This window comes from Engraulis encrasicolus, chromosome 3 (assembly GCF_034702125.1).
Source record: "Engraulis encrasicolus isolate BLACKSEA-1 chromosome 3, IST_EnEncr_1.0, whole genome shotgun sequence".
Lineage (NCBI taxonomy): Eukaryota > Metazoa > Chordata > Actinopteri > Clupeiformes > Engraulidae > Engraulis > Engraulis encrasicolus.
This window is the reverse complement of record NC_085859.1, coordinates 21,874,347-21,889,892: the sequence shown is the minus strand read 5'-3', so window position 1 is coordinate 21,889,892 and position 15,546 is coordinate 21,874,347. Positions and strand designations below refer to the sequence as shown.

At 43.3% G+C, this 15,546-nt stretch overlaps 1 protein-coding gene across 1 annotated transcript; it reads right to left on the bottom strand.

Annotated features, from left to right (window-relative positions):
* Positions 1-748: 748 nt before the first annotated feature.
* On the bottom strand, positions 749-15,478 carry elovl7a (ELOVL fatty acid elongase 7a). The gene is made up of 8 exons (XM_063194990.1): positions 15,338-15,478; positions 12,601-12,683; positions 8,439-8,629; positions 5,817-5,894; positions 4,883-4,939; positions 3,863-3,968; positions 3,627-3,763; positions 749-2,115 (listed from the first exon to the last, which is right to left on the bottom strand). The coding sequence occupies exons 2-8, from the start codon at positions 12,662-12,664 to the stop codon at positions 1,876-1,878; spliced, it is 873 nt and encodes a 290-aa protein (XP_063051060.1). The 5' UTR covers positions 12,665-12,683; positions 15,338-15,478; the 3' UTR covers positions 749-1,875.
* Positions 15,479-15,546: the final 68 nt, after the last annotated feature.

Sequence of the window (15,546 nt, the reverse complement as noted above, 5' to 3'; positions counted from 1 at the left end):
GACTACTGCAACCCAATGGTAACTAAGCCCCACCCCCACTCAGCTGTATCCTTCTCAACGCCCCCCTAGGGCTCCCCAACGCCCCCATTGAGAAACACTAGTTTAGATGAACCAATCCTCCATGTCTGAGATCTTGTCATTCTCATGCTGATGGAACCACACCTCACTGTGTCATTTATATTGCGCAACCCACCTTTGTCTTATGAAATTAGAGATGCACCCGATCCGGATCAGGATAATAGGGTTTTTCACAGGATCCGGATCCGGCAGAATCTTAAGCAGTGGATCCGGTATCCGGCAGTTACCTAAAAATCAGGATCTGGTGCATCTTTAGTTTTTACGTAGCCTAGGCTTTTCAGTCAGTCTTTCACAACCCCAATCACTGCATGGAGTGAAAGAACTTTGGAAGTGGCCGTGGCAGGCAGTTTGGCAGCAAGCCAATGAGTCTAAAAAACAGTTTGAGTCAACGTAATAAAAAGGGTCCAAGTAGACTGTTTTCAACCCTTTCGCAGGATCCGGTATCCGGTTCCGGATCCGGCAGGATCTTAAGCAGTGCATCCGGTATCCGGCAGGATCCTAAAAATTAGGATCCGGTGCATCTCTATATGAAATAGAAATACAGAAATTGGAAGCATAATGAATTTCGCTCTTGCATGACATGGCCAAATAAATCAGGATCCCTAATTTTGCTAACCGCAAAAGCACACAAAACAGAGTACCTCTCGTTGGCAAGGAGACAAACACATAATTGTAATTACCTCATTTATTGAACGTCATAAATATGCATAAAACTTGTTTTTTTTAACATTCAAATCTGATATACAACATTTATTTCATCATATAAAACAAGTCATCCTGGAAATTAACTTTCAAAAACAAAACAAAACACAAAACAGACAATAGACAAATCCTCACATGTAACAAAACATTCTTTGGTGAGGAAGTTGCCGAGTTAGACAATGGCAGCTCTGCTCTCCCCATCATTCAACACCTGTGTGCTTATTCGCTCCCGCTCGGCAACAAGGCACTGGGTAAACATGTCACGGGAGTGGCTCAACACCAATGCTAAAAAGGACACGGGGGCCCTGTGCATCAAAACCGGCCCACCTACACTGGAGCCCTTGGCTGGGGGTGACCAGCTGCACTTGCTCCTGAGGGGGAACCAGCTAAGAATGCGACACACAAACACGCCACCCGCCTCCCGCCCCCTAAATCACCTTTACTCTCAAGTCACTGACACAACACAACTCTGTGGAGGCACCAGAGTCCCTGAGTGATGGCTTTGCTGAGGGAGAGAGTGGGTCGGTGCATGCTAGTCCAGAGATGACGAGAGGAGTAGGTGATTCTTCGCTGAGCACTCAGAGATAGCACGGAAGTTGTGATCTTAGTCAGTGTAGAGAACTAAAAGAGTGGTAGGTATTTGTTAATTATCGTCATTAGTGGTTTTTCCCTCTTTAAAAAAAGGATTTTTCAGTGGGATTAACATTCCAACCTCTTCACCCCTCAGATATACAAAAAGTAGTTTACAAAATATACAAAAAATTAAAAACTCTTCATTTTTATATATAAAACAACTCGTTTGGAGAGAAGGCGGCAGGCTGCTACCGCCATGGCAGACAGCCCCTTTACAGTATCATTCTCTTTTTTCGACAGGGAAGGAACGAAAAACAACAAAGAGGGCGAGTGCCTTAATGAAAGCAGCAATGCATGGGGGTGGTGAGGGGGACCGGGGGGGGGAGGCTCTTAGAAAACCTCAGTTCTTCACCAAAAACGTGCAGTGCAACTTAAAATAAGGCATCGGGAGATTCAAGAGGGGAAAAAAAATAGAGAGATTGTCTGCATGTAGACGCGCACGGATGGAACGCCAGCCCTCTTCTAGTCGTCCTTGTCGTGGTGTACCCCGTTGCCGTTGCTGTCGGGCACCTTGTCCTTCTTCTGCAGCACCTTGGGCAGCCTCTTGCCCTTCGTGTAGGCATGGTACCAGAAGTTGAGGAAGAGCAGCAGGAACGTGATGCCGTAGGTGGCGATGATGTAAACAAAGATGGGGAACTGGTAGCCGCAGTCCTTCACGAAGAAATACTGTACAATGTGGCCGGTGACCATGACGAACTGGATCTGTGAATGGAAAGGAGAGTGGCGTTAAGACCTGCTGATGGAGAGGTTACGGTGGAGTCCTGGGCGAGTCAAGTCCTTATATTGCAAATGTACAGTCAACGTAGCAAAGCAAGACTTTGGGTTTTTAAGACTTTGGGTAATAAATGCATTCTAAAATCATGTATTTCCAAAGATGCAAGCTATAAGCAACTGGACCTCTTCAAATAAAGAAGTTGTTAAACGGAAATCCAGTTGCTTACAGCTAAACTCTTTGGATAACCATATTCTGAATGAATGATGCTCTTCACACAGACATTCTGCATTGTAGTGTGTGGACAACCAATATTGAAATTCTCTTCGAAACACTGACTTACTGTGTATAATAGATGATGGGATATAATTCTGGGAATCCCTCAAACAATAGCAAGATTTATGCCTGAGGTTGCTTTTGTGGTCTCTGTAGTTCAATGAGGCCGACTACAGAGTCAGTCCACGCCAAGTAACTCATTTAGTGCAGACAAACATTACTCATCTTTCTGAGCTGCTCACACCTTATGTGACAGCTCGGAGTCTGCGGTCTATGCATGCTGGGGTGCATCCCAATTTGTGTCCTTGCCTCCTCCACTTGTGCTTGTCTCCTCGTCTCGCCTCCTGGCCCCTCCTCCGTGGAGAAAACGATAAAGTTTCCCAGCTGTCAGCCTCGCCACAACAACTTTTAAGGGACTGTTTTTCATTCACCATCCCAATTGCAAATGAGAAAAAGACTTTACAATTGAGCTTTTGCAAGATATTGAAATATAATGCTGTTGTCAGTGATGTCATCATGACGAGAAGCAAGTGGAGGAGGCAAGGTCACATATTGGGATGCACCCCTGGTCTCCTGTCCATACCTGAGGTGCGAAAGAACTCTGCTGGCCACAGGGCTTTCGCCTTCCATGCACCTTCCCTATGGAACACTCTTCCCCTCAATATTAGGCAGGCTGGCTCAGTTGGAATTTTTATATCTAGTTTGAAAACATTTTTGTTTTCATTTTATTATGGCAGGGATTAACATGCATTGGTCTGAGGTCTTAGGTTCCTTAATATTTATTGTTCCATTTTTTTTCTTTTTTGCTATACTATTTTACTATTAACCTCACTTCATTTAGCCTTACCTTTTGATTCATTTATCAGTTTTATTTTTCTCATATTTTTTTTTTTAGTTTTATAATTACTTTATCTTTATTTCTTTTTTTTTTGCTTTACAGGTGTTTTGAGACCATGATGTATGGTGATCTTGCACTCCAAATAACATTTATTATTTATAAACATTATAGAGCATGGTGAATCCAGACATGCTTTTTTTACCATTACATGGACCCATGAAGTAATGAAACAATTGCTGGAGACATTACATTAAGATCAAAGTCAAATCAACCCAAAGATAAGTTGGCCTGTACACCTACTACACAATTCACCTTCGTTGATCATGTTAATATGAATACACATTTAATTTATTTATTTTTTTTTTTTTTAAAGGACCATGATCGCACCAGCTGGAGGGAGGTGAGATGCTTCTTCCACCAGAGGAAGCGCTGGTAGGATGGCCCCAGTGCCGACAGCCCGTAGTAGGTGTACATGATGACGTGGACGATGCAGTTGAGGAGGCCGTGGAAGGTCCCAAGTCCACCTGCAATAACAAACCACCACAGCAGCCGGTCATTTGCATCCAGTCCTTGAGGGTCAACACAGCGTCCATTAGGGGAGCCAGATATGCAAAGCAACGTACCTCCAGCAAACTTGACTCCAAACCACCAGGTGAAAGGCATGATTGAGTGATGGAACACGTGGAGGAACGAGATCTGGTTGTTCTTTTTACGCAAAACAAAGAAAATCTAGGAAAACAAGTACAAGGGATTGGTCAGCTTCAGTCCATAATCTTAAAGCACAATGGGGTACCTAAATCTCCGCCCCTTCCGGGCAGCTCATTGGGTTGAGAAGGGCAAACATTTTGACTGGGGTGTAATGGACTGGTCAAACATATTTTCCGATCCACCTCACACTCCCTCCCTAAATCACACATGCTGTGCATCAGAATTAATGATAACCAATGGTGTGATTGTCGACTTCACTCGTCAAGCCATTTGTGAGTTGTATGTGTGAAAAAACATGTAATTATTTGGACAACACAACAGAGGTCACATGTCTGACGTGCAGCCACTTCAACCGCGGTGCAGCAGTAGGGCTGGCTGTGCACCTTCAGCCACCGTTCACGTCAAATACGTGAGGCGCATGTTGTAGTCTTTTACTGAGTTTCGCACAAAAGCTAAAATAACCTTTCTTGCCTGCCAAAAATGAGTGGTCCTACGACACCAATCCAACCCTTTAACCATTGTGTCCTGGAGCGACATATACGCGGCATTCAGGTTCTTGAGATTTGAGCTGCTTTATTAAAAATGTGGGAAAGTTAGGGCAGAAAAAAAACCTCTAAATGCTACTGTTTTTATGTGCTTTGGAGGCTGAGATATTTAGGTTTTAATAGGGAGAAGGCACCTTTTCCCAAGAAGGGCTTAGGCTAAATTGGGTTAAAATTCACTGCTATCATATGTGAAATCCAGAGCACATGCCAAACAGAATCAGGATTTAGCTTGACTCGTTCCATTCACTCCCATTCAAAATGTTGCGACTTACAGCCCCATGGATCGGAAGTGGAAGGGCATGACTTAGGTGCCCCATATATTCGTACAAAACATGCAGGTTACTAAATGGCAAATGCTGGAGGCAAAACTTGCCTGCCAGAAATACTTACTGTGTCCAGCAACTCAAAGAATTTGGAGAAATAGTACAGCCAGCAGGCTCGCACCATCTGGGGAAAAGCACACATAAGAGTTTCAAAAAACAGCCCCAAAATATGTCAAACAGACATTCATGGAGAGACACAGTTGGCGGTTAAAGCTTTAGTCTTTCAATGAACTTGATATTTTGGGCACATTTCAGGAGCGTTCACTCCTAGGACAGGGTAATAATTAGAGATGAATTAGAGATTGATTTTTAGGATCCTGCCGGATACCGGATCCACTGCTTAATATCCTGCCGGATCCGGAACCGGATCCTACGAAAGGGTTGAAACACATAACCTACTCGCACACGTGAGCCCTTTTTATTAAGTTAGCTCAAACAATGTTTTAGACTCATTGGCTTACTGCCACACTGCCTGCAATGGCCGCTTTCAAAGGGCTTTCACTCCATGCAGCGATTGGGGTTATGAAAGACTGACTGAAAAGCCTAGGCTAGAGATGCACAAGATCCTAATTTTTAGTTAACTCCCGGACACTGGATCCACTGCCGGAACCGGATCCTGTGAAAAACCCCATTATCCTGCCGGATCCGGAACCGGATCTTGGATCCGGTGCATCTCTAGTAATAATAAGTACACATCTCTCATTTCTCCACATCTTCTGTGCATTTTACATCATTTTAGCATGCTACATCCCTTAGCTTCGAAAAATTCTACTCTTCATGTTGGAGAAAGACAACAATGGCAATTCTCCAACAATAACTTTCTCAGTGAGCAGTGATAGTGAATATACCCAGCGCCAGCAGATGTCATCAGGGCGGCATGCAAATGAATGCCTTTGTCAAAAGGTTACATGAATACCACATAGAAACCAGATAAGGAGACCTCCCTCTCCCTCTCCCTCTTTCGCTCCTCAGCAGGTCCAGTCACATTCCTCATAGCTTACCCTCAGACCCTGTGGAGAATGGTAGTCCACTGGGTCACAGCGGAAGGTGTACCCAGTACCCCAGCCAGCCATGATGAACTGGAAAAACAGGTGTGTGAAGACACATGGTTACTGGTTAATGCATAGCTACATTAGATTGACTTGACCACAATGGATTACATCCTCAGGCTAGCCCCTCCCCCTCAAATAGTTGTGCTAAAACACCTTTGAGCGTAGCTTTTTTTCAGCAATGAGCCTTTTCCACATAATGACAGTCACCTTCAACTTGAGGCAGGTAAAACAGTTACATCCGATGGTGTGGACATGCATATACGACACTGTATACAACTTTTATTTCGACTTATTTGGGTTGTTGTATTATTTCTCAGAGCTCTGTGAGAAATATCTTGCTTAAGGTGAAATGTTTGTGGTTCAAAGTGGTCTGACACATTGGTTAGGCCATTCTGATACAGCTAACTACTATCCATACATTGCAAGACATCAAAAATTAAAAGGGGCACAATGTAGGACGAAGTTTGCGCGATGCCTGTGGCATGCCTGTCTCAATCTACACAGGCATGAAAAAATGCTGTTTAAATAAACTCGCTGTGAGAATGTTTTCCATCACGGAATGCCAGCAGCTGATACAAATCTGATTACGGTTTGTGAAGTGATTTTTTTTGTATGAGAAGTGTTTCCCACGACACTCGAGTCATCTTTCACTTCCTAATGACTCAAATAAGCATCGGCTGACTCTGGAGAGTGATTAATTAAACGTTTAATCCTACCTAGAGCCCATTTAACATGGTGTAAAATGAAAATGTGTTATGCTCATCAGTGTTAGAAGACGAACTATGACATGACAAGACGCTGACCATTAGCCCAGACAGGACTCATCCACAGCCATACATTTCAATTTAGGTCAAAAACGTTGTGCTCCAGTTCTAAATTCCAAATCTGTTTGTCAGAAAATATTTAGTGTGTAAAAGACAATTAGTAGTCATGCCCATGAGGTTTTGTTCGACCAAAACCAAGGTGGTATCTTTTGTTTCACAGATTTACTAGTAAAATGTTACTCAAATTTCACAAAATGTTATACTTTCATAGTAACTCTATGCATGTAGAAATACAATCCTGAAAAGGAAGAAAGGAGTCGCACACTGGAGCTGAATGCAAAATCAAAAACTGTATTAAACAAAGCCGAAAAAAGTAAATAAAACCGACAGACAGGGGACAAACGTTTCAGGGCTAGCACCAAAGGTCAAACAACATACGAGTCATCAGGCTAAAACGTTTGTCCCCTGTCGGTTTTATTTACCTTTTTTGGCTTTGTTTAATACAGTTTTTGATTTTGCATTCAGCTTGTGTGCGACTCATTTCTTCCTTTTCATTATTGTAGCGAAGGGAGTAGAGATGCCCAGCTGGGACTCGAACCCAGACCTTCTGGGGTAGTAAACCGGGGCTCTGACCGCTACAACGAAGAGCCAGGCTTGTTGGCATGTTAGTCAGAACACACCCACAACCCTAGTGATGGTCACTCCATCACACTGCCTTCCCCTTCACACACTCATGGTGTCCCTCACGCAACTGCCCATCATGCTTCTCCCATCCAGTGTGCCCCATCATCAATGCTTCACCCATCACTGGGGTCACCAATTCTGGGGGTCCCTCACATGGAATTACGGCTTACACACAATGGGTACGCTTCCGATGGCCTCACGGTACCATCCCACTTCTGACACCATTTGTAGAGAAGGGGAGTAGAGTTGCCCAGCTGGGACTCAAACCCAGACCTTCTGAGGTAGTAAACCGGGGCTCTGACCGCTACACCAAAGAGCCAGGCTCGTTGGCATGTTAGTCAGAACACACCCACAACCCTAGTGATGGTCACTATCACAATTATACTGCTCTTGGAATTACGCACCGAGCGATACGCTCAGGACAAGACATTGGCGCGGACGCCACCCCACCACTACTAGAAATACAACCCTGCAACAGTATTTTGCCACTGGGCACTTTGACAGGTCAGAGGCAAACGCAGGGGCAACTCAACTCAGGGCCTAACTCAAAATCACACTCTACTTAAAGGGGCTCTAGGTAGGATTAACAGTTTAATTAATCACTGTCCCGAGTCAGCCGATGCTTATTTGAGTCATTAGTAAGTGATGGATGACTCGCGACCTCTTTCACGGTCCGCTGTCAGAGAACCCCAAATGCAACTTTTGACAGAGAGGTCCGAGCGAGTGTCATGGGAAACATTTATCATACGAAAAAAAAATCACTTTACATACCGTAATCAGATTTGTATCAACTGCTGGCATTCCGCGATGAAAAACATTCTCAGTGAGTTTATTTAAACAGCATTTTTTCATGCCTGTGTCGATTTTGAGACGGGCATGCCACAGGCACCGCGCAAACGACATCCTACTTTGTACCCCTTTAGAATACAATCTTAAAAAGCTTTCCTTAAGTTGATCTTCTCATTTGGCAGGTAGATGACAAAAGAGGAAGACTGCAAGGTCAAAACATCAGTAGATGAAATGGATCAAACAAACTCAAAAAAAACTTTAGCCAAAGACAGTTCTAAGGAGTGCACAAACTTCTTTGAGTGTTTGTTCAGGAAGTCTGCTTCCGTGGGCCTACCTCGTAAACCATGTAGATAGACAGCGTCACAGAGCTGAAGTTGTAGACGACGAGGACTGGCTTCAGGTCGAAGGCCTTGCGGTTCTCCATGAGCCTGGGCCCCAGTGACGTGACGAAGTAGAGGTACGCCAGCAAGACGACCGTCTGCGGCAGCGGCGAGGACATGAGGAACCAGCCATCCACTCTGGGGTCTGGCAAGCACACGCAAGCATCACCGTTACTTAGACCAGTGGTTCTCAAACTTTTCCTATCATTCCCCCCTTTGGGGGGTCTGGATGAATCCGAGCCCCCCCAACCAACAGCAGTACTAGCGCAGACTGATTTTACGATCGCTGCGCTGCGCAGAATCGAAGGAAAGGTGACTGGTGACATAAAAAAAGAGGGAGGTGTGATCATTTCCTATGCTATTCAAATGCATGACAATTTATAACCTAATGTTGATGAGGGCTTAAAATCTATTGCTTATTGGAGAGACAGGAAATAATTTCCTTGGGGGGAAAAACCCCAAAATCAGATGTCACACGCCCCCCATGCGATGCCTCTGTGCCCCCTCAGGGGGGCTTGCGCCCCACTTTGAGAAACACTGACTTAGACAAAGGGGTCAAACACCTGATTCAGAAGTAACAACCCTAACCAAGGGCGCCAGAACGAGTTTTAAAGCGGTGGTGCATTTTTTTCTGGATCATTTATTTCTTTAAAATGTTACTGCTGCTGCTGCTGCTGCTGCTGCTGCTCTCCACTTATTTGTCAGCAGTAAAAGTTGACAAAGGCTTCGGGGAGCCCAAAACTGGGGATGCAAATTAGTGCGGCACCGATACCATTTTTTGGCCCCGATACCAATACCATGTTTGAAATTTACACAGTATATATATGAAGAGCTGCATAGGCTACTACTTGGATGTAACATCATTGGTATCATGGCTTTGTCAGGCTGCTGCCTACCTTTGTGAAACAGGAAAAGATTAACACTGTACAAAGTGAATCCAATAGAACTTTTAATACTTTTAAATACCTCTGATATAAAATAGCCAAGTTCAAGGCTGCGTTCAAGTGTCATGCGAGCATCTGTAAATGGCATCGGTGCCCTATTTGTTGGAACTCCCCGATACCACCGTTTTGGTGCAGTATTTGGGGCCCGGCAGATACTGGTATCGGTATCGGTGCAACACTAAAGCAAAAGCAGCACTGTATCCCCCTTTCCAGCACTTATAACCCTGCCAGTTTCCTTCCAGTAATAGGGGACTTCACTGGAAAAGTGGGATTGCCCCTTCTGCCATCAGATGACTGGGTAGAAACCTCACTGTAGCGTTAAGGCGTGTGCACACTCATTCAAGTCAACATGTGCTGGACCAAAAGTATGCATCAAACAAAGTCAGAAAATCTTCACAACTTGTTTCCTCCCACTTGTATTTAACAGACATTATAGATTGAAACTAGGGGTGTGTTCAAAATATCGGTATCGGGATATATCGTCACGGACCTCTTCACTATAGGTGTATCGTATCGGAGGTGTCAGTATCGATACTTAATTTAGTAACATAAATTGACTTTTGAATGCTACACAGCAACAGCCATTCGTGATGCGTATCGCACCATGAACAGAAGACCTACAGTTTTGTGAAGGCAGTCTTTTACATTCACTACAGTGTAACTGCTGCTCTAGAGAAAAAGTAAAATTTGGTCATTCATGTGTATTTCCTCAAAAATAAAAAAATGAAGGAAAACTGTAAAATGTAGGTCTAAAATATTGTGATACGCATCTCTCTAACAGGATACACATGTAACAGGATACACATGTAGCACGATACGCATCGTATCGTGACCCCTGTATCGAGATGTGTATTGTATCAGGTGAAGCGGACTTGCCACGCTTATAGTAATCTTTAAGTATGCTTGCTTCTCTTGTGCAGGGCAGTAAAAATAGAAAAAGCTTCTTCTCCTAGGCCTTTCAAGAAAGAGACACCGTTGAAACACTAAAACGACCGACTCGGCCTGGAGATTTCAAAAAATGTCTTGCATGTCCATACCCCTTGTCGTTTTCGTCGATTTTGTTCAAGTTTGGGTCCCCATTGAAAACAATGGTAGAATGCTCATGAACGAAGGTTCCGCCACTCTACAGATCAGAGTGTAATAATAAAAATAATAAAGTTTATTTTTGAGCGCCTTTCAAAACACCCAAGGACACTTTACAATCAAAACAAATACATAACAGTAGGGAAAGTATAACAAAGCTTCAGTGAATTAACAATAGGAGAGTAATAAAAATACATAACATAAAATAGAAATAAAAGTAGAATGCATTTGAAAATAAAATAAAAATGAGGGAAAAAATGAATAAATAAATATGTAAAATAAAAATAAAAACTGCTGATTAAAATAAGGTGGAAGTGCCTGCCAGTGAAGTTGAAAAACAGAAGTGAAAAGGTGTGTCTTGAGCTTAGATTTGAAAGTAGACAGTGTAGAACACTGACGAAGTGACAGTGGGAGAGAATTCCAAAGTTTGGGGCCAACAACACTAAATGCCCTGTCGCCCATGGTGCGCAGGTGTGTGGAGGGAACTGTAAGGAGGAGTGAGTCAGTGGATCGTAGTGTGCGGGTGGGATTGTATGGGGTGAGGAGACTTGTGATGTAGGAGGGTGCAAGGTTGTGCTGGGCCTTGTATACGAGGAGGACATTTTTGAAATGGATACATGAATGGATAGGAAGCCAGTGTAATTGATAGAGTAATGGTAATGATGCCAGGGTCTGGTGTGTGTAAGTAATCTAGCTGCTGAGTTTTGAATGTATTGTAGATGGTTAATCAATTTAGTAGGGAGACCAGTGAGTAGGGCATTGCAATAATCTAATCTGGAGGTTACGAAAGCGTGAATGAGGGTCTCAGCAGAGGTAGGGGTAAGAGAAGGGCGGAGTCTGGAGATGGTTTTAAGGTGGAAAAATGCAGTTTTGGTGAGGTGTTTAATATGGGAGGCTTTTTCGGTCATAAAACATTAACACTTTCACCTAGAAGTTTAGTTGCCGCATTGTTAGCGAGCTCTATGAGATGTCTCAAAATTGTGAAAGAATCATGTCCCAACTCCCATTACTTTTTAAATGGCAGGTGTGTAAAACCCCCCAATGGCTGTGTCCTATTGATTCTTGAAGTGCCTTTCTGAAGAGGTCAGATCATCTGCAACCATTGAGAGTATGTCTGCAACAGGAGGTCTATTTGTGACTGAATCGTTTAACCTATGAACTTCATTCAAGGACTGTTAGAAAGATCACACGTATGACATACGTGTGATCTTTCTAACAGTCCTTCTGTAGAAAGGACATGTGCCAATTCTTTTTAGTTTTTTTACAACGGCAAGCTAAAAACTAGAAACTGTTGTGATTCTGCCCTCTGTATTAGTTGTACAATACTAACTGCCATACAGACAATCAGAACAAGTGCTGCCAATAAAGGGTTCCATCTCAACTGTCACATTCTCTCAAAATTCTGTTCTTAACGAGCACCTTCTCTAAAATTCTATTGTACAGCTCTTCAAGGCAATGTGATATTGTCTTGCTGGAATGCGCACAACAGCCAGCTGCTTGGCTCAATGGTAAAGGTGCTGGATTAGCAATATGGAGGTTGTGAGTTCAAATCCCACTTGGTTTCTTTGATTTTCAAAATTATATCATATGCACTGTTCCTTAGCCAGCTTAAAATAGCATGTATGTCAGTAGTATCAATGGCAAAGGTGCTGAATTAGAGGTATGGAGGTTGTGAGTTCGAGTCCCACGCTGACCCATGTTGGTTTTCAAAATTATATCATATGCAGTGTTCCTTAGCCAACTTAAAATAGCATGCATGTCATTCAGTATATCCCCAAAACGTGGAGCTGCAACACTTTCAAAATGGCTTGGCCCATAACTTCTGACTGGATGGATTATTTTCCAACATTTATTTTAGCTTTGTTTTCTCAATAGTAGTTTGTTTTTAATTTAGGTATAGAGATCAAAAATAAAACTGCTCATCTCTGCCCCAAAAGGCAAGCCCGCTTCCAGCATTTTCTGTGAGGATGCAATCTAGTTGAAACACAATGTTCAATGAAACTGGAAACAGAAAAGGTGCTTAGGGATTTCCTCACTTTGTTAGAAAGATTGATTGTAAAATAATTGGCCTGTGGACAGGGTAACTTACCGGCATCCTTGAGCCACTCGTCATACAAGTGCTCAGCTCTGGCAGTGAACTCACTGATCGCCATTGCACCCAGGGATGAGGGTCTGGACAAAATGCAAAAGAAACCGTTAAAAAGGTTGATCACGCCTCACAGCAAAAGAATCTGAATGTACTGGCAACTGTGGGTAGCAGCACCACACATAATTTGTCAGGAATGGAGAATTAACCAATGATGTGTGCCTGTGAGACTTGATTTGCGGATCCACAAGGAATTATCGCCTTGAATAATAAACAGCATTAAAGAAACACTTTATCAGGGCACAAGTCATTGATGCTTCCAGCACAATGCCTGCTATGCTCAAAGGTTATGACACAAGTGAGCAGCCTGATATGAGAAGGGCTTCATTTACGCACATGAAAGACGCCATTGACAGAAGGCAGAGAGAGAGAGAGAGAGAGAGAGAGAGAGAGAGAGAGAGAGAGAGAGAGAGAGAGAGAGAGAGAGAGAGAGAGAGAGAGAGAGAGAGAGAGAGAGCGCGCCACATCAGCAATTCTGCCTTTCGCCATTCTCCCCAACAGGCCCAGCGAGAAAACAAGCAGCCAAGTGTTGTGGAACAATAGTGCTCAGTGAGTTTATGTTAAGCACTTTGCTGTGGTGTCCACCACCACAATATTCTTGAGAAGGGTTGGTGAAAACAAAGGCACAAAAATAACGGCAAGTGGACAGTGGATGGCATTTGGTTTGCATCTAAATCATGCCACTCAGTCACCACACTCATACCTGGCAGAGTATGCAGTGGCTTGTTGATATGATGTTAATGTTGACCTGCTGTCTACAAAAGCTGGTGGGATTCATTTTGTAATTTGTATGTCAAGTGGCAATGGGTCAAATAGGTCATAGGCTTCTCATAATTAATCAATTTCCTGATGCATACCCAACTACTTGAAGACGCTTCTACACTAGGACCCTCTTTGTTTTGCTTACTGTTGATACTGCCATTCCATCATCTAGCACTTTTGAAGTAAACCAAAGTAACCACAGGAAATTAAAGTCTGTGGGGGTCTACTGTTCACAACCGTCAAAGAGTATAGATATGATCAGAAAAACCAACAAAAGGGATCGCTGAAGGACAGGAATACAGCCTATGCATATTCACAGAGATAAGAAGCCAACGGTTTCAGTCGTTGTTAAGCACTTAGGGAGTGTTGAGGCAGTCTAAAGGCTTTATTGGTAAGGCAAACAAGTCATGTTTGCTTTCAGGTAAAGCCTGCTAGAGAAAAGACTTCAAAGACAAAAGTTTAAAATGGCTGAAATGGTATTAAGACCAAGGTTGTGCATTGGACACATGCCATGACCATTTAAAATGCGCCTCATGCGCCCTATTTCCCCACAGCTCATTGGTCCCACATCACTAAGACTTTTAACATACATTTTTAGGCCCAGTGCAGTGGTGTAGTCTACGTAGAACGCAGGTATACGCAGTAAACCCACCTCAACATTTTAGGGATTTCACCATACCCACTTAAAATTGATTGATCCATTATTTAGAATAGCACACATATATACAGTATAGGCCTACCCATCACAAAAAAGTTAACTACACCACTGGCCCATTGGTCCCACAGCCCCTTGGTAACACAACTTACACCAGCTGGCCCATGTTCCCACATTTCTAAGAATTTATTTAAATTTAGGCCCCATCTCCCATGGCGGGGAGAAAGACATTTTCTCTTAGTTTACTCGGAAATGGAGTTGTGGAACATGGGGCCTCTATTTGAATCATTTCTTTTAAATGTGGGAACATGGTGCAGCAAAAATAAGCTGAGGGACTAACGGGCTGACATGACCATAGAGCTGAGCCCTTATATAGGGTCACTAATGCCCAACCAAGGCTACTACTGATGTTAATAAAAACAAAATGACTATATCAAACCAGATGGATGCAACATTTCCACAAATTAGGTCAAACAACCATAAACATGTCTACTAGGGGAGTACATGCCGTGTTCATTACAGGCCTTGACATGCCATGAAGCCAAATGAGAAGTGACAGAACTAGTGTGGCGAGTCACGACACCTGTCTCAAAGGTGTGTCTCGTCGCAACCACAGTCCAAATCGAAAACGCACTTCCTTAATGACTAAATCACAACGAGCACGTTTCGACTAAGCCAAACAAAGACCACGAAGTACCTACTCATTCAATTAAACCAACATATAGGGACTAATACAACAATATGCCTACTTGCCTAGCAAGTTACTTAAGAACTTCCTTGTCATGCGAGGATGCGCAACAGGTCACCCGGCGTCGTTAGATTCAAATCTTTCAATGCGTAAAAGGGAATAGGCTAAATAGCGCAACCCATCGCAGCAGAGCCTGGCGCATTTTCAACGGCGTGAGTGGAGGACAATTGTTTCACTAGACAAAATAAAAAAGGGAAATGTTTTCAACAACCAAGCACAGAAAAGTGCCCACTGTCTACCTAGAACTACACAGCACTACCATTGACATAACAGCTGAAATCACAGCGCATGAAGAAAGCCCATTCCTAATAACTTCAGGTAGAACTAGTAGCCCATTCTATGACTAGTTCAATGTGGACGGGTGCCAGGCAAATGTTCAGCTCTGGTTAAAAAAAGCGAAACGACATGAAGTCCAAGCAAGAAGTTTAAAAAAAAAAAAAGTCGGAGATCACCACTGCCATACGAAATCCACAACTTATTTGTCTTATAATTCCATTGAAACGACGAGCACACACCTGTTCAATTCTCCGGCTCCAGCCACTGCCGCACTTTTCCCCAACTTGTTACGCCGTCCTCTGTGATCGATGAAGGCTCTTTCATAGAGGTGTGTGTTCCAGGTTGCACTACTTGTATCGCACAGCCATCAATCTCTGTAAACCTGGGCGGAGACTTACAACTGGGTGGCATCCAATCACGCTATCAATTCTGATTGGTTCTCAGACCA